This window comes from Rhinopithecus roxellana, chromosome 12 (assembly GCF_007565055.1).
Source record: "Rhinopithecus roxellana isolate Shanxi Qingling chromosome 12, ASM756505v1, whole genome shotgun sequence".
NCBI lineage: Eukaryota > Metazoa > Chordata > Mammalia > Primates > Cercopithecidae > Rhinopithecus > Rhinopithecus roxellana.
The window spans coordinates 13,953,792-13,976,052 of NC_044560.1; the positions used below are offsets into that span (position 1 = coordinate 13,953,792).

Below are 22,261 nucleotides of genomic sequence, written 5' to 3' on the forward strand. Positions count from 1 at the left end.
GAGGCCCGTGTGTTGCCTCTTCTTTCTTCTCTTGGCTCCAGACATTCCTTGGCTTGTGGCTGCATCACTCCAATCTGCGTCTGTGGTCACATGGCCTCCTCCTCTTCCCTACGTGCCTCTCTTCTGTATGTCTCTTATAAGGACATTTGCCATTACATTTAGGACCTGCCTGCATCATCCAAGATTACCTCCTCATCTTGAGATCTTTAACTGAATTACATCTGCAAAGATCCATTTTCCAAATAAGGTAATATCCCCATTAGTTGTGAAAAGTAGAACATGGACATATCTTTGTGGTGGTGGTGGTGGGGGAGCTTTTTCATCCTACTGTATGGTAGAGGTACTAAATGCAGCAATTTGTCTTTTTTTCTGAGAGGGAATGGCTTGGCATGCTTCAGATCACAGGTTCCTTAAGATCTTCATCAATACGGGGGTCCTGAATTTTCAGAGGATTTGTCTTCCACTCTCTGGTGTGCATACATTTTTGTTTTGTTTTGTTTTGAGATGGAGTCTTACTCTGTCACCCAGGCTAGAGTGCAGTGACACGATCTTGGCTCACTGCAACCTCCAACTCCTGAGTTCAAACCATTCTCCTGCCTCAGCCTCCCAAGTAGCTGTGATGACAGCCGCCCACTACCGTGCCTGGCTAATTTTTGTATTTTTAGTAGAGACAGGGTTTCACCATGTTGGCCAGGCTGGCCTCAAACACCTCACCTCAGGGGATCCACCCACCTCAGCCTCCCAAAGTGCTGGGATTACAAGGGTAAGCCTCTGTGCCCAGCCATACATTTTATTAAAGCATCTTGGGTTCTTGCCATTTCTCCTCCTTAGGTTTAGAGCAGCAGGAGCACGGCGGCAACTGTCCAGTGAAGGGGGTCTGCTGAGAGGCTTACCCACAGCATCCACTGCAGTGTCCTTGATCCTCTTGACACCCCACGCTACCACCCAGGTCCATCATGTTAACATCGTGTGAGCGTTGGCTGCAAACTGCTCACATCTGCCCCCGTCTCTGGAGAATTGCTCTCTGCCAAACAGTAGGCATCTCACCATGGAGGTTATGCCCCTTCGGGGGCTTGGCAAGTCTTGCCAACTGACTTACATGAGGACACAAAAAGTCCGCTCTCTGGAGGGGACAACTCGGTGCTGTAATTCATGCTCCAGAGGCCCTCATGAGACCAGAATGAGGCTGGCCTCCAGCCCAGGGATGTCATAGATTAACTTTCTTCCCCTGCTCTGTCCTACTTCCTTCTTTCCACTTCGCCTGAAAGCCTTCCCCGCAAAAATCCCCACCTTTGGATCTGCTTCTAGGGAAACCTGACCTAAGAGAGTCCTTGGGTGTATTAGTCTATTCTCATGCTGCCAATAAAGACATACTTGAGACTGCGTAATTTATAAAGGAAAGAGGTTTAATTGACTCACAGTTCCACATGGTAGGGGAGGCCTCAGAATCATGGTGGAAGAGCAAGGAGTGTCTTACATGGGGGCAGGCAAGAGAGAATGAGAGCTAAGTGAAAGGGGAAAGTCCTTATAAAATCTTGTGAGATTTATTCAATACCACAAGAACAGTATGGGGAAACCGCCCCCCATGATTCAGTTATCTCCCACTGGGTCCCTCCCACAACATGGGAATTATGGGAGATAAAATTCAAGAAGAGATTTGGGTGAGGATACAGCCAAAGCATATCATTCCATCCCTAGCCACTCCCAAATCTCATGTCCTCACATTTCAAAATCAATCAAACCATTCCAACAGTCCCTCAAAGCCCTAACTCATTTCAGCATTAACTCAAAAGTTCACAGTCCAAAGTCTCATCTGAAACAAGGTAAATCCCTTCTGCCTATGAGCCTGTAAAATTAAAAGCAAGTTAGTTACTTCCTAGATAAAATGGGAGTACAGGGATTGGGTAAATACAGCTGTTCCATATGGGAGAAATTGGCCAAAACAAAGGGACTACAGGCCCCATGCAAGTCCAGAATCCAGTGGGCCAGTCCAATCTTAAAGCTCCAAAATGATCTTCTTTGACTCCATGTCTAACATCCAGGTCACAATGATGCAGGAGGTGGGTTCCCATGGTCTTGGGCAGCTCTGCCCCTGTGGCTTCATGGGGTACAGCTTCCCTCCCAGCTGCTTTCGCAGGCTGGCGTTGAGTATCTATGGTTTTTCCAGGTGCACAGTGCAAGCTGTTGGTGGGTCTACCATTCTGAGGTCTGGAGGATAGTGGTCCTTTCTCACAACTCCACTAGGTAGCACCCCAGTGGGGACTCTGTGTGGGGGCTTCAGCCCCACATTTCCTTTCTGCTCTGCCATAGCAGAGGTTCTCCATGAGGGCCTCACTCCTGCAGCAAACTTCTGCCTGGACATCCAGGTGTTTCTATACATCCTGTAAAATCTGAGCAGAGGTTCCCAAACCTCAATTCTTGACTTCCGTGCACCTGCAGGCACAATACCACATGGAAGCTGCCAAGACTTGGGGCTTCCACCCTCTGAAGCCACAGCCCGAGCTGTACCTTGGCCCCTTTTAGACATGACTAGAGCAGCTGGGACACAGGGCACCAAGTCCCTAGGCTGCACACAGCAGGGGGGCTCTGGGCCCCAGCACATGAAGCCATTTTGTCCTCCTAGGCCTCTGGGTCTGTGATGGGAGGGGCTGCCACAAAGGTCTCTGTCATGCCCTGGAGCGATTGTCCCCATTGTCTCGGCAATTAACATTTGGCTCCTCATTATTTATGCAAATTTCTGCAGTAGGCTTGAATTTCTCCTCAGAATATGGGTTTTTCTTTTCTATTGCATCATCAGGCTACAAATTTTCCAAACTTGTATGCTCTGCTTCCCCATTAAACATAAGTTCCAATTCCAAACCATATATTTGTGAATGAATAAAACTGAATGCTTTTAAAAGTACCCAAGTCACCTCTTGAACACTTTGCTGCTTAGAAATTTCTCCCACCAGGTGCCCTAAATCATCTATTTCAAGTTCAAAGTTCCACAGATCTCTAGGGCAGGGGCAAAAATCTCTATGGCAGGGGCGGTCTCTTTGGTAAAACATAGCAACAGTCACCTTCACTCTTCCTTTGTCTTCTGCCATGACTGTGAGGCCTCCCCAACCATGTGGAACAGAGAATCAATTAAATGATACCATGATGGAGGATGGAGTGAGGGAGTCCTGAGGCTGGACCGTGAAGGTGCTCTGCTGTCCTCGCCATGTAAACTGCTCTAGTGCCTCTCTGCTGTTGGATATCAGGAAGAAAGGATTTACCAAATTGGTAGCTGCATTCCAAATTCCAGAGACAGTGTTGATCTGCTGTAGTCAAGATGCCACATCTGGCACAGTGGGTGAAACTGGACTACGCCTGGCTATGTTTATGGTAGTCTGCAGTCAGCTCCTCTGAGAGACCTTCCCTGACCACCTTATCTAACAATGACTTCCAACTCCCAGTCTTCCTCCATCACATTATCCTGTTTTTTTTTTTTTAATGTCACTGTTACTGTCTGCAGCCATGTGATCTATTTATTTGCTTGTGGCCTTTCTCCCCAATTAGGGTGTAGGCTCCAGGGGAATAAGTACATTGTGTGACTTGCTCACATCTGCATCCCAAGCACCCGCCACTGTAGTGGATGCCTAACCAATGTGTGTTGAATGAATAAAAGAGCAGAACAACGTTCTTTCACTTGAAGTAGATAGAGGGGAAGAAATAGGGTTTTCTGTGGAGATTCCAAGGCAGAGGCCATTTCTGGGGGATCACTGGGGTGGGAGAAGGCACGTCAAGGTGGGCTGTCTTCCAGGCGGTGCGAACCCCCTGGCCTCTGCCAGCCTCTCACTGGCCAGTCTGCTTGTTGGGTCTGGCACAGGCCTCAAGGAAACATAACATTTTTAATAAAACCTCAGAGTCAATAAAGGCGAATGGTCCCGGGTGCCTCTCCTGCCGGCCCCAGCTGTTGACTTTAGAAGTCAAGAGGTTGAGGCGTTGCCCAATTCTTGTGTAGTACAGGGAGATATAAGCTGGAAGGGCCTGTCCCATTTTATATGAAAACAAAACAAAACAAAACTCACCAGGCCCTGGAAAGAGTCCACCATCAGCCAGAATCAAAGGTCCATTCAGAGCGACAGAACTCCTCACATTTGCCGCTAATGAAAACCAAATTTCTCATCCATCTGAGCATTTCCAGGGGCTATAACTGGAAGGGGCTGCAGAGTCTTTGGCCATCCCTCCCACCACCGAAGAGGCCCCACTGTGTTAAAATAGTTTTATGATAATATAGGCCTTGTATTTTTCTCATTTCAGGCGTCAGTGATTTAGGACGGAGTTGTTTTCATGGAAAAAGAAATAGAACCTGTTTGTGGCAGGGCAAGACTGCCGCCTGGGCAGATACTCCCACTGTGTGCATATTTGGATAGGGGGATGAACCTGCCATGAAGAGGCTCGGACCTAGCTCCGGGGAGGCCTCGTTCATGAAGGGACCCCCGTTGGGTGGGGAAAGATGGACTGGGGGTTCCCAGACAGATTCAGAGACAGTCACAGTGACTTCTGTTTTTTGATTTCATGCTTTGTGAAATCTTAGAATCACAACTCAGAAAGGTAGAGGCATACCTCTCAGATGCAGAGAAACGGCCTCTGTTTTTTTAAAAAAGACATTTTCTCATTTCTTTTTCTTTTTTTCCTCCCCCTTGATCAATCTTTGTAAGCAAGTATGTGTAGAAATGTCACATTTTTTCCCCCTTAAAGTCAACTTGATTCTTACTTTGAGCCTCCAATACTTTTAGTTGGTAGGAGACTTAAACTCAACATTTTTAGCGACTGCTCTGCCTTTGTCAGGATCAGGTGGAATTCTGTCCTTGTTTCTCAATTTTGTTTTGTTTTGCTTGGTTTTGTTTTCAGATGGAATCTCACTCTATGGTCCAGGCTGGAGTGTGGTGGCACAACCTCAGCTCACTGCAAACTCTGCCGCCTGGATTCAAGTGATTCTCCTGCCCCAGCCTCTTGAGTAGCTGGGATTACAGGCATATGTCACCATGCCTGGCTAATTTTTGTATTTTTAGTAGAGATGGGGCTTCACTGTGTTGGCCAGGCTGGTCTCAAACTCCTGACCTCAGGTGATCCTCCTGCCTCCACCTCCCAAAGTGCTGGGATTACAGGTATGAGCTACTGCACCCGACCTGTTTCTTAGTTTTTTCATCTGTAAGATGGGGAGAATGATAATACATACCTCAATGGACTGGGTTAAAAAATCGCAAAATATTTAGAATAGTGCCTGGCATAGAGTAAGTGTTAACTATTATTATTATTATTCCAGAGATAAAGAGAAGGCATCAAACCTAGTATGAGGGTATCAGGGAAGGCTACCTGGAAGAGGTGGTGTTTCAGCTAATGACAGATGAGGTGGTCCTTGCATGATCTTGAACTCCTCTGCTTGGACGTTTACCAGTCTAGAAGTTTAATATGCTATACCCTGAACAAGTGGGCTAATTTTAGAAAACTAGAAAGAAGAAAACAGAAAACAGGCATAATCTCATCTTTGCATTGATTTCATTCTAGATTACTTTTATCTCTATTTTTAACTATATTAATTGATAATCTGTATACACAGTATGTGTCTGGCTAGAAAAATGTTATTTCTAAAAAGTATTTGTGTATTTATAGGAAATAAATATCTGAATGGGGGAGAAAAGCCTAAAAATATTAATAGTGGGTATCTTTGGAGGGGGGATTATCAGTCATTTTTCTTGTGTGTTTTTTGGTCATCAGAACTGTCTACTTTCCCTCTCAAGATTATATATTAGTTTGTGTCATTTAAAAATGTCATTTAGTCTGGGCATGGTGGCTCATCCCTGTAATCCCAACACTTTGGGAGGCCAAGGCATAAGATTTGCTTGAGGCCAAGAGTTTGAGGCCAGCCTGGGCAACATAACGAGGCCCTGCCTCTAAACAAAAAAATAGCCAGGCCTGGTGGTCCACACCTGTAGTTCTAGCTCCTTGAGAGGCTGAGGCAGGAGGATCACTTGAGCCCAGGAGTTGGAGGCTGCACTGCACTCCACTCTAGGTGACAGAGTGAGACCCTGTCTAAAAATAAAAACTAAAAATATTATTTAACATGTAATATATAGAACTCAGGAACCGCAGATGCAGAGTCTCATAACCTTTATATTTTCAGACCATGAAGGAGAGTGGGATAGCTCGGCCGGACTCTGAGCATCTTGGGCCCACAAGTCTGAGAGGCTGCATGTGACCTCCAGTGTGGTCACACGGTTCTATAAGGAAACCGAGGCAGGACATAAGGCTTCACTAAACACTTGTGAAGCGGTGGGGAGGGAGGGGGCAAGGGCCAACTGGGTGATAACAAAGGCTATTGTTAAGATCTTGCCCCCAGTGGCACATGAAATGCCGCTAACCCTGAGGGACTGAGAGACATTCAAACCTGAGGTTTGGGGCATGGCGCCCTTCCTGTGACTTCGGTACTAATGATGTCTGAGACACCTCTTAGCTCCTCCTTCTGTCTTTCTGCACAGGCTTCACCTTCCTTTGCCCAGACTATTTTAGTAGCCTGTGAACAGGTCTCTGCACCCTCATCCCCAGTCTGCACCGTCGTGGTGCTCCCCTCCTAAACATACATCTCCGCTTGGCTCCCCCGTGCCACTGACCCCTGGCAAGGATCCTCTCCCGCCTCCCATCACCATTGCTACACCTGTCCCACCATCCTCCCAGCTCAGTGACACCTGGTTCTCCAGGCCTTTGCACATGGCATTCCCTCCTACCACTTCTCTGCTTGATCCATTCCTACTCATCTTTCCATCTGATCTCGGGGGAGAGACGTTTTCTCTGAGGAGCCTGCCTTGTTTGCCCTGATCCACACTGGGCTGGCACAACCTGCTTTCCTGTCTGTCTGCCCTGTGAGATCCCCGGAGCCATGGCTGCGACTTGTTCACCTTGTTCTTGGTGTCTGGCACCTGGGGGTGGGGTGGGGCTCTGTGTTTGGTTAATGAGTGAATGAATTCTGGCCAAGGCCTCGAAGACACCCAGCCCAAAGACCTGCGTGGTGTGGTGTGGCCCAGATGGTGTCTTTGGACACCAGAGAGCCCACATTGCTACCAGCCGTCAGGGTGGGCACAAAGGAGGGTAGTCCAGGCCGGCTCCAGGGCCGCTGCACTCCCTTCCCATAATAGGTCCTCCGGGCTGGGCCCAGGGCAGGCCCTTTCTGTGGGTGAATATAAATATATAAAACAAACAGCGCACTCTTAGCTGCAAAACTAAAAATAGGAAGCGCGGGATCCGGCTTCCCAGGCTTCCCCAGCCGCTGGACCACACAGGTGTGGCTGCGGATGTCGGGGCGATGCGGCCCCTCACCCTTCCCAGCTCCGGAGCCCTCATGGGAAGGAATCAGGGCATTCTGGATTTCTGCCAGGAACAGTTCATTCTTTCACTCTGGCCTCCCTCCTGCCCCCATCCCATTTGACAGCTCATTTCATTTACGACCCCAAAATGAACTGACACACTGAGGTGTATTCTCTACTCACGTGGTCAGGCTGGGGTGTTTGGTGCAGCTAAGAGCTGCCCTCTGGGCCATGCTGGGGGGCCGCGTTTATGGGGGGTGCAGTCTGGGGCAAGGGAGGGGCCAGGGCTGAGGAGGGAGGCAGGGCTGGGTCTGCAGCCAGCCCTGCCCTCCCCGACAAACAGCACTGGCCCCACCCCGCACCATCTCCTCAAGCCCTCACCAGGCCCTCACATGGGAACGTGTCATCTCTGGCCTATAGTCTCACGGCTGGGACACCCACTTCTCAGCATAAAAGCCAAACGCATCCCTATGGCCACAGCCCAACAGTGGCAGGGCTGCTCCTAGGGGCCGGCAAGGAGGGTCCATCTGGGCCACTTCACCCCACAGGACGCCACTTCTGGGAGCCCCCAGGACACAGCTGGCTCTCTGGGTCCATCACTGGGTCCTTCTGGGCCAATTTCAAGCTGTGGGGGCTGGAGAAACTGGAGGGACTCAAAGTCCAGCCCAAATCGACAGGACTCCTAGAGCCTCCAAAGCGGAATTCTGGAGTCCAGGGGCTCTGACTGTGGAACCAAATGGCTTCCTCAGCCTGGACTGGCTGCTGCATGACCTAAGCTCCTGCTGGTGGCTCAGGGGACACGTGGGACTGGGCCCAGGGTCCAGGAGGCCAGGGTTGTAGGACTATGAAAGTCAACCCTTCCTTCAAGCCAGGTACACCCCTGTCCCAAAGCAGATGATCATGGGGCGTGGGATCCTACTCCACACCTGGCATACAGCTGGTGCTCATTTAGCGTATGGCCAAAAAGGGAGACTCAGAGAGGGACAGGCACCTCCCACCGCCAGGCAGCTCAGGAAGAGAAAACCTTCCCCACATCAAGACCTTTCGCAGGCCCTTCGGGAATGCGTCACCTGAGGTTGGAAAGTTCTTCTTAATACCTAACCTCAATTCTTGCTGTAGCCGAGGCAGCCTCTCCTCACCCCTGTCCAAAAGGGATGATGGCCACTGTCCACCTGCTGCCCAGCGATGCCGCCCCCTGCCGCCACCTGCAGGCCGCTGTGGCTACTGCAGTGCTTCCTCCCGCAGCCCTGGGACCTCAGGCAGGCCTGAGACTTCTCTGGACCTTGAGTTTCCCCTTGGCAAGCTGGGTGTGCTGGTTCGTGCCTGCTAGGGTGCAGGTGATGGAGATTTGAGTCAGGGACTCTGGAGGTCACAGCTCCTCTCCCATCTGCTGTGGCACCAAAGTGTGCCCGGTGAGGGATGGCTACCATCCCCTACAAAGTGACCCCAAATAAACATAAATAGAAACGGTCTTGGCTGTGTAGATGCCATTTCAGGACCAACCCTGGCAGAGGCTGCCCAGAGCAGACCCACAGAGAAGTTCTACAGCTACTGCCGAGGTCCTGTCCAGAGATGGACCTGCTGTCTCTTGGGTAAAAGAGGATGCCGGGCTAGGGAAATGGAAGCTTCTTGTTGGGTGTTGAGTTTCAAGCAGACCAACCAAACTGAACAGCGCAAAGCTTTGGGAGTGATTTTTGAAGTCAGTGGGCATCACTCAAAAATAAGGTCTGTTTCATGAACATTTCCCTTCACAAATCCCAACCGGCCACTCTCTGGGCTGTGTGCTGGTACAAATCTCAAGTGGACCAGGCCTCCTTGCTGGCAAGGTGGGAGGGGGACTGTCAAGTCAGGCCACCACACCATCACACCCACGCTACCATTGTTGGGCTGTGGTCCCAGTTCATCCATGGACCACCCCAGGGAGACACAGACCCTGATGACACTCCCTCTTTGCACCTCAGTTGTCTCATCTGCAAAATGGGGGTACTAAAATGGCTGCTTGCTCCCAATCCCCACTGTTTTTGCTAGCTTGCCACAGATCTTGAAACACGAGCCTCAGTAGGGGGCTCTCACCAAGGCAGCTGGACTCTCCCTCTGCCTCTGCCCCCTCCCCAAATCTGAATCTGGGGAACACGCAGGAATTCCTCCCAACATGGCTGGGAAGAGAATCACAGCCCGCTCATGATTGGTGGCACTTGGAAGACCTATTTGATGCTCTCCTGGGGTTCCAGTCATACAGGAGCAGGCCTCACCGGCTGTCCTGCAGCCAGGGTGGTCTCTGTGGCCATTCTTGAAGAAGCTGGAAGCAAGGAGATGAAGGCGCTGGGTGTCTCTGTTCCTGTTCTTCCTGGGCGACAGCAGGAGGTCTCTATCCTCTCCCTGGCCCCACCCCACCTCCATGCATAGCCCTAGAAGCCTGGCACTGGACTCCTTGCACACATCTCAGAGTTATATTATTGTAACAAATCAGTCAAAATTCCATTTTACAGTTAAATAGTACAGAAGACAGTTTACTGTACAAGCGAGTTGTGCATTAAAAACAAACACCAAGCAAATGATAGTGCAAAGCAGTTTCCACCCTGCTCCATCCTCTCGCCAGCTCTGGGATGGTTTTACATCGGATATGAGTGCAGCAGGTGTCATACCTCAGCATGACAATGTGTCACAAAAGATTGGTACCCACTACTGACAGACTCACAGTAACACTGTATTAAAACATCTTCCTTTCCTCCTGCTTCCTATATCAGTGTGTTTGCCTAGTACAACTTTAAAGCAGCCTTGTAAATAAGGACCTACTTTTACCAGCCCAGGCTGTCTGTACCCACTTTGGGCCTTACAGACTCAGTACGGCTGCCATCACTTTTTGTCAGGGGATGTGGGATGGGGTAGGAAGAGCAATTTATTTCCTATCCCTGCCTCTCCAGGGCTTGGGGATCAGGAAGGGGTAGTAATCTGGGATGAGACTACAAAAGTGCTGGGCACTGGGAGCCCAAAGGTGCCTCCCACGATGACCTGGGACCAACTACAACCAGAGAATAGGAGGGAAGAAATTACAAGGACAATGGATTCATCGCTGCTTCCTGAGAAGGTAGGAGAGGCCCCGTGGGTGCAGGGAGTCAGCAGCTATATTGAAGAGATGGAGACTGTTTTTCCAGTGAGGACAGGCCAAGAGGAAACCGTGGCAGGAGGGAGTGGAATAGGATCACCAGAAGGACTGCCTAACCTGTCGGTGTCTCTGGTGTATGGTTCTGGCTGTTGTGACAAGTTGGGTGGGGACAGTGCTCTCACAGAGACAACCGCTGAACAGCATTCTGCGGGGCAGATTTCTGCATCCACAGAGGCCGAGGCAGAAAGTTAAAATACCACATGCTGCTAGTCTTTGAGCTCCCTTACACCTTTTCTAAACCTTTCTAGGGCCAGAGAACTCTGATGTGAGAATCCACGTGGCCTGGCCCTTGGGCAAGCGCCCACTTTCCCGTTTTGCAAAATTCAGGGGCAAGACTTCACCTCGGAACGCAGTGCAGCTGAGCTGTGGCTGGAGAGCCCTTTACGGTTCTTCTGTTCTGCCACGCACAGCCAGTGCTCCCCACCTCTCATATCCTGCCCACCCCCGCGCAGCCTCCCGGACAGATGTCCTAGAGCCACAGAGGAGAGAGCCCAGCGTCTCATCGGCGTCTCATCTCATTTCCGTCGTCCTCCCAGGGGTGCCTGTGGTGCAGGCTGGTGGGATGCTGCCTGGTGGGGAGTGTAGCCCCTTGAGAAAGTATTGAGACCCTAATAACCCCACATCCTCAGGAGGCAGCTGGGGTTCCGCGGGGGACGGAGAGGGGGCAAGGGTGTTGCTCATAATCACGGAGCTATACCTGTAAGAGACCTTGTGTTTGAAAATGTTAGATTAAGCTTCTTTTTCTAAAATCAGTTTTAAAAACTTTTTTTGCTCAGGACTGTTTGCTTCCAGAGCACAAAACAGGTTAAAGACAGACAGGTGTGTGTCAGGAGGTGCAAGATTTGGCTGGATCCTCCCAGGAGGCTTGGGGGATGAGTCGCAGCTTGGCTGGACCTAGGTGGGACAGGGACATTGATGTCTGACCCAAAGTGACCCCTCACCTCAATGCCTTCTGCTAGGACCTATCTGGCCTCCCTGTTTTCTCCACAAATGGAGATTATGAGACCACCTAGAGGAAAGGGGACCTCCTACCCACCCAGCCCCGGCAAGAGAACAAAGGGTGGATGCATTGGGCTGGTAAAGTGCATGGAGGAGTCGGTCTGTAGGTGCTTTCCTGGGTTTAGGGACCTGATGCCACAGACTCATCTTCTCTGGGGCCTGGGAGCCATGCGGCTGGGGGAAAGCCAACAGTTAGGAATGGAGGGGAAGCTGGGCTGGAGGGACTGGCTTTGGATGTGTTCTCAAACCATCTCTGCCAGCAGCGTGCTGGGTCCTGCCCCGTCTGTACAAAGAGGGGAACCCCGCTCAAGGGCAGCGGGGGCAGGGGGACACTTTCCAGTTCTGACTCAAATCTGTGTAAATGCAGAGAGGGCTGGACCCAGGGGGTGCAGGGGCTCCGACAAAGGTGCAGGGGTGGGGAGGTTTCCCGGGGCCCGAGGCTTATCCTGTGGGCCAATGCTGCCTCTCTCTGGAAGAGATGGCCTCTGTCCCAGGAGACACGGGCTCCATGCAGCACTGGGCATAGCTGGAGACAGTGAGGTCCTTCTGGGGAGGTGGCAGGAGGCTGATTCCCCACAGAAGTGTGGGATGAGACGGCCAGGATCTGGGTGAGGTGGTGTCCTGGGCGGGGGTGGGGGTGGTTCCTTACACCTCTGTGCACGGATGTGGCTAGACAGATGCAGCCAGAGCCACCCACCAGCTGGGACCACCCTGGGACCAAGACCACCCTGGAGCGCAGGTCCCATTCCTGCCCGGAGCCTCGGAGCCGGAGCCGGCCCATCACTGGTCTTGAAGGTTGTGAGGGTCCCCGCCTCCAGCGGGAGGAGTCCACCGGGGCGGTCAGTAGGGCCGCCACACGGCCTCATCCATGCGGCCCGGCGTGCTCAGGGCCGTGGGCGAGTTGCTGTGGCTGCCGTCGGCCTCCACGCCATCACTCTGGCCGCCCAGGCTGGGGTTCATGAGGTTGCCGGCGGCGACAGAGGCAGCGCTGCTGGTGCAAGAGGCCAGCATGCGGGTGGGTGAGCGGTCGCCCCCACTGCTGCTGCCAGCCACCATGGAGAACTGATAGGAGCCAGAGGACGTCCCGTAGTAGAGGTGGTAGGGAGACGGGTTGGCCTGGAAGGGCCCGCTCTGGTTCTGCGGGGCCCCCGGGTAGGGTGGTGGGAGGTAGGTATGGTGGAAGCGGCTAGTGGCTGGCATGCCCGCCACGCTGAGGCTGCTGATGCTCGTGCCCGAGGGCGTGGCGCTGTAGGGGAAGGCAGCTGACATGGCCCCGGGGTAATGCATCCTGGGGTCTGGGAAGCGGCTCTCCGTGAGGGTTGGCAGCGTCGGGAAGGAGCGGTCAAACTGGCGGGGATCAGAGAATGGGTTCAGTTCCGAGGTGCCTGGAGGAAAGCAAGGAAGAGGTCAGTTGCAGCTCAAGACAACCCCGGGAGTCCTTCCTGAAGAATGCCCTTGGGCTCTGGTTCCCAAGGCCCATTTGGAGGACCCCTAGTTCTAGACCTGACTCTCCTCTTCCTGCCCTAGGCTGCCCAGGGACTCCCTTGCCAGGACTCCGAACACAGACCTGCTGGGGAGCTGGTGGAAGCGTGCCCTGGGCCAAGAGGGGCCATGGGAGCACCCCCACCAGCAGCAGCAGCAGAAGAGAGGTGGGGTCTTTTCTTCTCTTTAAATCCTCCTGTCCAGCCTCGCAGAGGACAGGCCTAGGACGAGGCGGCGGGGCGGAGGGCAGGGTCAGCTCAGGCCTCCCAGCAGCCCTGCCCAGGCAAGTTCCTCGCCCCACCAGCCCATGTTAATAGCTGGCAAGGCCGTGGATGTGTAAAGGGCTCCGATGAACGTGTGAGACTGGGAGTTGGAACCCGCTTTTGAAGGCAAGCAAATGGAGGCAGAGAGAGAGCAAGACTGAGTCTCTGTGGCATAGAAAGGACTGGTTCTCATCACAAGGCCTCTGCTGGGGACACACATGCCTCTCCTGCCCAGGTGCAGCACACGGAGGTTCTATGCGCTCACACCTGGGTTGTGGGCACTAAGGTCATAGCAGCTCTGGCCTCCACCTCACCCTGGGCCTGTGTCTCTGGAGCTGACTCGTGGCCACACAGTGACTGGACGCCAGCCTCACCTGCCTCGGCAGCAAAGTGAGACAGCAGTCAGACAAACTTGGGGACCCAGACCCCGACCTGGTCACAGTGTCCGGCCCAGACCCTGCCCCTGCTCCCCCAGGAATGTGGCTTCTCAATGGGCTCCAAGGCAAGGGTGTTCCATCCTCTGTCCCCCACTTTTGTCATCACAGACCCCCAAAACCTCAGCATTCAAAAGGGCTCGGGGATTGAGTCTAACACCCTTGGTGGGAAAACTGAGGCCCAGACAGGGTGAGGCACTTGCCTAAGGGTCACACAGCACATGGACCTGGCACACAATCCTAGGGTCTCTGGTCCTGATCCCCAGCACATGCATGAGTGGGAGCTGTCTGTCTTTGAGGCAGCATAGGATCAAGGCTTACTGTGTGGCTTCTGGAGCCGGACAGTTATCCTGGTTTGGACACTTACTAGCTTTGTGTCCTTGGGCAAGTCACTTAACCTCTCTGTGCATCAGTTACCCCATATAAAACACGAGACGATAACAGTTCATTGGGATTCAGTTAATACACATCAAGTACTTAGAATGGCACTAGGCACAGAGTAGTGGTCCATGAGGCTTTGCAAGGCCTCTGTGGCTGTGGTGCTTCTTACTCTGGGCACCCAGGAGAACTGGTTTATTCAGGGCCCTGCCAAGTTAAGCCCCTGGTGTGGGGCCTCCCTTGTACTCTGGCAGCGGGGGGAGGTGGATGAGCCCCTAGCAGTGGTCCAGAGGTGCAGTCTGTCCAGCCAGCAACCCCTCTGTGTCACCCACCAAAGGATAAGGGCCGGTGCTAGCCGGGGTGGGCTCTGCCTGCCATGCCGCGGCTTGGCTGAGGACGGAGAGCTATAAGCCTGAGGTGCTGTGTGACTTAGGCTGGGACTTGGAACTTCTCGGGGCTTTGGGGTTTTCCCAAGTCAGCTGGCGTTATGTTTCCCTCAGCAGCGGACTCCGGCCCTGGGCGTGGATCGGAACGGAGCGAGGCTCCTGGCTTAAGGTAAGAAGATGTGGGGACAGCAGTCTGGGTGGCAGGGGCCTTCTGGGATATCTGGGATGCTCCCTAGTAGGTCCCTGCCCCTTGAGGCCGAGAGCTTCCAAGGCGCCTGGCTGCCAGTTTTCATCTGGGGAGCCCCTCGGTGGGAGAGGTCCCGTTGCAGGTGCCGGGCATGTCAGCACAGCTGAGACGGGCGGGGTGGAAGTGGGTGCTGGCCGCCTGATGGGAACCCCATTCTCAAGACGAAGGAAACAAACGGAGACCCCAGGATGCAACAGCAGGACTGTGCCCCTCAGAGCTCATGCGGGCTGCAGGGCGCTGGGCTGGGCCTCCCTGGACCCGCCACCGTCCCCTCCAGCCTCTTTCCTCAGGGGCACCACTCCTCCTGTGGGGTGGTGGGGGAAGTACCTGCCCTCAGCACTCCCTCAGAAACCCCCAGCAGCTTCCTCGGAGCTCCTGTACCCCCACCCCGCAGACTCGCAGCCCCAGGAAACCCGAGCTGCTGGGGCACTGTCGAGCGGCCAATCCCAACAGTGGAAGGAAATGTTTATTTTCTTCTCCAGATTGCCCCGGCTGCTGCGTGGTGGCTGAATGAACCCTTTCAGCTGTGAGAAGCCCCCATTGTGGGCGGCTGTGGCTGGGGGCTGGGGCTGGGGTATGGGAGGGGCCGGGGTCTCTGCACTGCTTGCCAGTGACCAAGGTTGGGGGGTCAAAGCAGTTAACAGGCACCGAGGGAAGTGATGGTGGGGTGTCCCGAGGGGGATCCCCAGGAGGGAGTCTGAGGGCAGAGGAGGGGGGTCTGTGAGAGTCTTCCCAAGCCTGGGTCTGCCAGCAACCCCTCTTTGTTAGGGACCTCCTTCTCCCCACTTCACAGATGAGAAAACTGAGGCTGAGTTTAAGTGACTTATCTGAGATCACACAGCCAATGCCTGGCAGAACCTGAATTCCTAGCCTGGTCCGGCTGACTGCAGAGTTCATGCTCCTGCCTGTCCTAGTCATCCAAGGCCCTTTCTCTCACCCAAAGGGGATAGGCCTGAGGATGGAGAGGTCTGGCTGCCTGTGGCCCAGTGCTGTGGGGGCCTAGCAAGGGACTGGGCCAAGCCTCAGGAAGAAGCCGGCAGAGAAGCAGAAGTCAGCCACTGCCCCACACAGGCTGGGGCTCCTTTCCTCCCATCCCAGGGTGGAAGCAGCAGCTGTGCCTGCTGTGGGGCCAGGCACTGATTCCCAAGCTGTGCCCACCCAGCAGTGGATGGGCAGATGTGGGCTCTCCTTCCATGGGGGCTGGTGGACAGGAAGCCACTGTTCACCCCACCTCCTGGATTCTGGCTCCCCTGCTGGGCCCTGATCCCCTGGTCTGGCTCTGTCCATGGCAGGGAAAGGCTGGCTCTCAGGCTACCGCAACTCGACAGATGCTGGCCTGTGGGCAGCAGGAGCAGGGGCAGCTACAGGGCAGGGGTGGGCGTGAGCACAGCGTGCAGAGCTCCTTCCGCTGCCTCTTGAGAACAGACCTCCAACTCATGGGCTCAAGAGCTGAGAGTCTCAAATGCACTAGTTCCTGGGCTCAGAGAGGCTGGGCCTGGGGCTTCTGCCGACCTTGGTGTCTCAGCCGGACCAAGGCCGGAAGTCCTGAGCCCAGGCCAGAAGGGGAGGGGTCCTCTCTTTACACTGAGGGCCTGCATCAAGTCCCTGGCTGCTGCACTATGCCTGGAAGACTGTCAGTAGAGGGACCCAGTGGTACTGGAGAAGGGGGTGGGGCAGGCAGACTGGTTGGCAGCCCTTTTCCAGGCCCCCTTGTCTGTCCCCTCAGAGGTACAGAAAGTTCTTGGGAACAGGTACTGTGGAGACTCTGGACCTGGCCACAGATGGGCTGTGTGACCCGAGGGTGGCTCTGAACCTCTTAGGCTTCTCAATTCATTCATCTGTCACGGGGTTCTAACCAGGCCCGGGGCAAGTGAGAAAGAATGGGCACAGCCAGTGATGGCAGCCAGCCGCCTGCCTCTGTCCACCAGGCCACCAAGCACCCTTGGCACCCCACCTAGCCCGACGGCCAGTTGTGCATGTAGCCTCCCGTGTCCCCAGCTCACTGACTGAGAGAACAGAGGAGAGATGCAGCCAGCAGCCGTTTAATGAGTGCCTACTATATGTGCCAGGCACCTCGATAACTCCAGAAGACCTGCCTGAGGAGTGGCTGCAACTGTGCTTGCTGTATCCGTCTAGGCAGTGGAGATGGAGACCCCCACTGTGTCTTCCCTTCCACCTCAGCTCCTCCTGTTTGGGAGGAGGTGCTGGGCAGGGTGGGAGACCTTTCCCAGGAATGCTATGTGCCTCTCTAGGTTGGAATGTCACTTAACAGTCTGCAAAGTTTGTGTGAGTGCAGTAATGTCATTTGAATGCCATCCCAGCCCTGGGCAGAGGCATCCGCCACCAATCCACTTTCAGATGAAAAATCGGAGGCTGTGGGGCAGGGGTGGGGAAACTGTACATGGCAGTGGCGAGTCTGTCAGGGCTCCTTGGACAAGTCATGCCCCAATTTTAATAGGGGCACTATGGGGTTAACCCCATTTCCCCAGGCACAGTGAACTCCTGGTATGCAGATTCCTGGGGCCAGGCACCGGGCATGTGTCAATAATGTCAGTAAGTGTTTGCTGAGTGAATGAATGATGGTTAGCACACAGCAAGCCCAGAGGAACTGTCTGCAGGTGCCAATAAGCACCAGCAGCTCCTCCACAAAACAAGGGGGTGCAGTGACTGATCTTCAGACAGGTTTTTGGTCTGGGGTAGATTGGACCACACCCAGGGCCTCCACCCCCACCTCGCCCCACTGCAGCCCTCCCTCTGTGCCGTACCTTGGATTGGGGTCTGCGGCTGGCTGCTGAAGTGGCTTGTGGTGCTGAGTGAGCCTCGGGGGCTGGGCGTGCTCGGTGTCACCCGCATGCGCAGCCGTTCCAGGTCCCCAAAGCGGTCAGGGAATGGCTTGGTCTGGTCCTCCAGCTTCTGCCGGTGCCCTGCAGAGCACAAGGAGCCCATCAGCTGTTGCTTCCCAAGTCTCAGTGGAGACAGAAATGCCTCACTCTGCTGGGAAGTTCTTCCTGAGGTCTGACCTTAGCCCTCTGCTGGGAGAACCCTGAGGTCACCACCGGCCTCTTTCCAGAGGTTTTCAAAAGCCTTTCTGAACAGAAAATGGTTGTTATGTCCTGCCCCACCTATCTAAACCTCTACAACACGTGGTGATCTAAACCTCAACAACACACTGTGATCTAAACCTCTACAACATACGGTGATCTAAACCTCTACAACACCTGGTGATCTAAACCTCTACAACACACTGTTTAGCAGAGGAGGAAACTGAGGGCCAGGTACAGTGGCTCACGCCTATAATTCCAGCACTTCGGGAGACTGAGGTGGGAGGATCAGTTGAACCCAGGAGTTCGAGATCAGCCTGGGCAACTATTGAGACCCCTGTCTGTATAAAAATTAAAAAAAAAAAAAACTTAGCCAGGTGGGGTGGCACAAGCCTGTAGTCCCAGCTACTGGGAAGACTGAGGCAGGAGGATCACTTGAGCCCAGGAGGTGGAGGCTGCAGTGAGCTGATTGTACCACTGCATCCAGTCTGGGCAACAGAACGAGGACCCTAGATCTAAAAAAGGAAACTGAGGCAACAGACATGAGAAAGTGGCTCATGCCCCCAAGGGAGGCAGGGAGAGAACCCAGGAGCACTGCCCACCTCTGCCTCCCAGCATCCCAGCCTGCCTTGCACACTGTCTCCCATGTCTACAAGAATAATGGGAGTTGGCCCCAGGATGGGACTGCAGGCTTTTCCAGCCCTAAGTCACTCAGGGATTCCCAGAACATGCCTTCTCTCTGGGCCTCTGGCAGAAAAAAACTCCACCAGGATGCTGGCCAGAGGTGTAGGGGGCTTGCGTGAGGGACTAGATGGCCATCTGTGCCTGGAAGCTGGGGTCAGGGGACGAGATGTCACACCTGGAGAAAACTGCCAGCATTTCCCACTCCCTATCTGGCAGAGCCCACACAGGAAGAATCCCAGTCTCACATCCGAGGGCTCAGAGGTGCTGGGAGGGTCAGGGTGGCCAGGCCCCCACCCTCCTGCAGCCTGCTGAGGCCGAGGGACACTTCTGGAGTGACGTCAAGCTTGCAGGGACCTCCCCCACCACACACACTTTTTTAATTACTAATTTTACATTTCACAAGCAACATATGAATATTTACAAAAATAAAAGCATTACAGATAAGGCTGTTTCCACCCCTCTAAGCTCCTCTCCAGAGTCCCCACTGTAACCAGTTTCTTTCCAGACATTTTTCGTCTTCCAGGAATGGAAAACACAGAGTAAGTTTCTTATGGAACTCCCTTGAACGGTCTCAGCCTGGGTGTGTCATTCTGTAACTTGCTTTTTTAGTAGCACACCTTGGAGCTCAAACTCAGTATCTGCAAAATGGTGAGGATGACACTGCTATCCCTCCTTCCTGCTGGCCACTGGAGGCACAGTTCACTCCGCTGTCCCCTCCACTCACACTTCAGTTCTTCCCAAGCTTCCCCTTTAGTTCCCTTACACACAATGCTCCCCGGAACGTCCCTGTTCACACCCCCCCAAGTGGCTGCGGCTTCTCCAGGGCTGACCTGAGGAAAGGACTGCTCCCTTGGAGGACTGTGCACTCCAGGGTTCGGCTGATCAACCCTAACATGGTCACAACCATTCTGCCTCACATGACTTGGAGGGAGGCTCCCAGGCAGGCAGGGTGGCCAGGCCCTCTTTTACAAGTAAGAGAACTGCAGCTGCAGAGAAGCGAGGAAGCTTGTCGGAGGTCACACATGGAGCAGAGGGTGGGGTTTCCTGGACCTGGGACCCTTTAGAAAAGAAGGTGTGGGCTGGGCATGGTGGCTACGCCTATAATCCCAGCACTTTGGGAAGCCGAGGCAGGCGGATCACCTGAGTGAGGTCAGGAGTTTGAAACCAGCCTGGCCAACATGGTGAAACCCCATCTCTACTAAAAAAAAGTACAAAAATTAGCTGGGCATGGTGGCGGGCACCTGTGATCCCGGCTACTCGGGAGGCTGAGGCAGGAGAATTGCTTGAACGCGGGAGGCAGAGGTTGCAGTGAGCCAAGATTGCACCACTGCACTCCAGCCTGGGTGACACAGCAAGATTCCATCTCAAAAAAAAAAAAAAAGATGTGGAAGGGGCTAAGGGGGAACAGAAGGTTTGCCTAAGGCCTTGGGTCTAGAGTGACGTGTGCACTTTCTAGATTGGCAGAGGGAGAAGAGGCAAGATGTAGGTGGGAGGTAAAACAGAACTCACTGCGCTTTCTGGGGCCTGGACATGTGATTCCTGGGGACTCGAAAAGTGGGAAAAGACTGTCAACCACTGTAGGGCATGAGGGGACAGAGCCTGCGGCCTCGCGTAGGCCTGATTTCTGATTTTCAGAATGGGAACGCAATGGATTCTGGTACTTGTAGGCCCCCAAGCTCCCTACGCATCCCTGTTGGAAGCTTGAACGGGCATCTGGGAGCCTCAGAAAGAAAGCAGGGGGCCTGGGAGCCACAGGGGCTCAGCCAGTCCCACCAAGAACCAGGGAGCCCCACCTTCTCCTCCAATGAGGCCCCAGACCAGGAATCCATGGGCCACTTGGTGGCAGGAATAAGACCATTTGGTCTCTGGCCAGGCCCCCCACTGTTGCCTCCCGGGACCCTTGGCAACAAAGGGGAAAACATGGCCTGGGGGCGAGTTCAGCAGGGGGCGCTGGGGCTGCAAACTCAGACGCCCTTGGGAATGGGGCAAGTGGGATGGGTGGGGCCTGGGGCGGATGGGGAAGGGGTGCCTTGTGGAAGGCACCTGACTGCTACCCTGAGGAGGGCAGGCCCAGTACAGCCAGAGCTTCCAATTCCAGACCCAGTCCTCAGCCCTAACAGGCCTTGGAGGAAATGTTGTCCTTGCTCCTGAGGCCACTGGAAATGGCAGGGAGATGTGGATGAGATGGGGGACAAGTGAGCAGAAGAATCTTAACAGGCACGAAGCCTGCCATGTGGACGTGGGGACCACAGACTGATGCGACGACAGCCTGAGTGCAAAGGATCTGGGTGTCTTAGCCACAAGCTTGAAGGGAGCCAATAGGGCTGGTGCAAAACCTCAGGCCTTGTTACTTTCGTCACAGGAGAATAAAGTCCCCTGTTTCTGAGTCACACAGTGTACAAAGAGTGTTTACAGTTACTCCTGCGGCCTGGCGGAAGAGGGCGGGGTTCACAGCCAGCCTGGGTTCGAGGACGGGTCCTGCCACTTGTAGTCTGGTGGTCTCACTCAAGTCACACTCCCTTCTCCCACCCCGGGCTGCGGTGTCCCCATCACACTATCTTTGTGGGTTGAGGCGCTGGCCTAAGGTGTGGACACTTTCTAGCCACGTGGGTCACCACCATCATGACCATCGCTTTTATCTCTGCTCATGCCCGAAGGAAGCAGAACTATCATCCCCATGCTGGAGACTGGGGTGCGGAGGCCAGGATGCCAAAGTCATGTGAGGAACACAGAGCATGAGCAGCAAAGCAGGATTCATACCCGGGTCCCCTGACTCCAAGCCCAGGGCTCTTCTCCTGACACTTTCCCTTTTGTTCCCATTGTTCAGAAGGGGCCACTGAGGCTTCACCATGAGACCGATGCTGAGCGGCTGTTCCAGGACCCAGGCTGTGGGTCAGGTAATCTGACCCCAGAACCCATGCTCCCGCCATATGCTCCCTTGCCCTCCACAGGGCAGACTTCCCGGAGGAGGGGAGTCCAGCAGCCCTTCGGAAATTGCTTCCTTGTTACTATGGAACGCTGGAACCACTGCCAGGGAGGGGCAGAGGGGAGCCAAGGCAGCCCCACATGGCCAGGGCGCCAGAGAGTCTCAGAGCCACGGGGCTGGGGCCCTCACACTGGGAAGAGGACAGAAGTTCCTGTGCCTGAGGAAAGAAGATGGCCTTCAGAAAAAGCCTCTTTCATTCGGTTACCCAGAGTGAGAGCTGCGTGGGGAGCTCTGGCCCTAACCCACTCCGTCACTTGCGGCCCAGTCCTGGTACGCCTCAGTTTCCCATCTGTACAGTCTGCCCACTGAGGCCCCTTCCTTTTGAAAGTTGCTGATTTAAGGTAGCAAAGATCAGCCGGTGGTCAGAGGGGCTCCAGAAAGAAAAGAAGGCAGGGCTGCTGGCCCCAGGGCCCACCCACTACCACTTCTTCCTGCTGCTACTGTTCCTGGTATTTCTCGAATATTCTCTGCCCCCCAGTCTTCAGAGCCTCAGCTCAGGACAGCCTCTGCCAGCAATGCTTTCCTGTCCTGTGAAGCCCAGTCCAGGAGCCCCTCCTCCAGGAAGTCCCCTTTCTCCCACAAGAGAGCTCCCATCGCACCTCTGCAGGCTAGGACTGCCGTTTAAAGCAGTGGCCAGCAGGAGTGGAAGCCATCAGAATGGCAGCAGACGCTCCCTGGGCGCTTCCTCCACGGCAGCGTCTAAGCTGCCGGCACACACCGTCTTGCTTTGCCTTGCAACATCCTCTTAAGTAACGCCTGCCACCATCCCATCATGTGGGTGAAAAACTGAGGCTCTGGACAGCCAGTGAGCTCGAGGTCATGCAGAAGACACAAGGCCACCTGCTCTCCCTAGAGCCTGTGTTTTGA

The 22,261-nt window shown here is 54.2% G+C and overlaps 1 protein-coding gene across 4 annotated transcripts in view; it reads right to left on the reverse strand.

Moving 5' to 3' along the window:
• Positions 1-9,764: 9,764 nt before the first annotated feature.
• RUNX3 (RUNX family transcription factor 3) overlaps positions 9,765-22,261 on the reverse strand; it is a 65,061-nt gene continuing 52,564 nt past the window's right edge. For all 4 annotated transcript variants that reach the window (XM_030942210.1, XM_030942211.1, XM_030942212.1 and 1 more), the window contains 2 exons: positions 17,449-17,607; positions 9,765-12,878 (listed from right to left, as the gene is read on the reverse strand). In XM_030942210.1, coding sequence (XP_030798070.1) covers positions 12,334-12,878; positions 17,449-17,607 — 704 coding nt within the window. In that variant the 3' untranslated portion in view covers positions 9,765-12,333. The remainder of the gene's footprint in view (positions 12,879-17,448; positions 17,608-22,261) is intronic.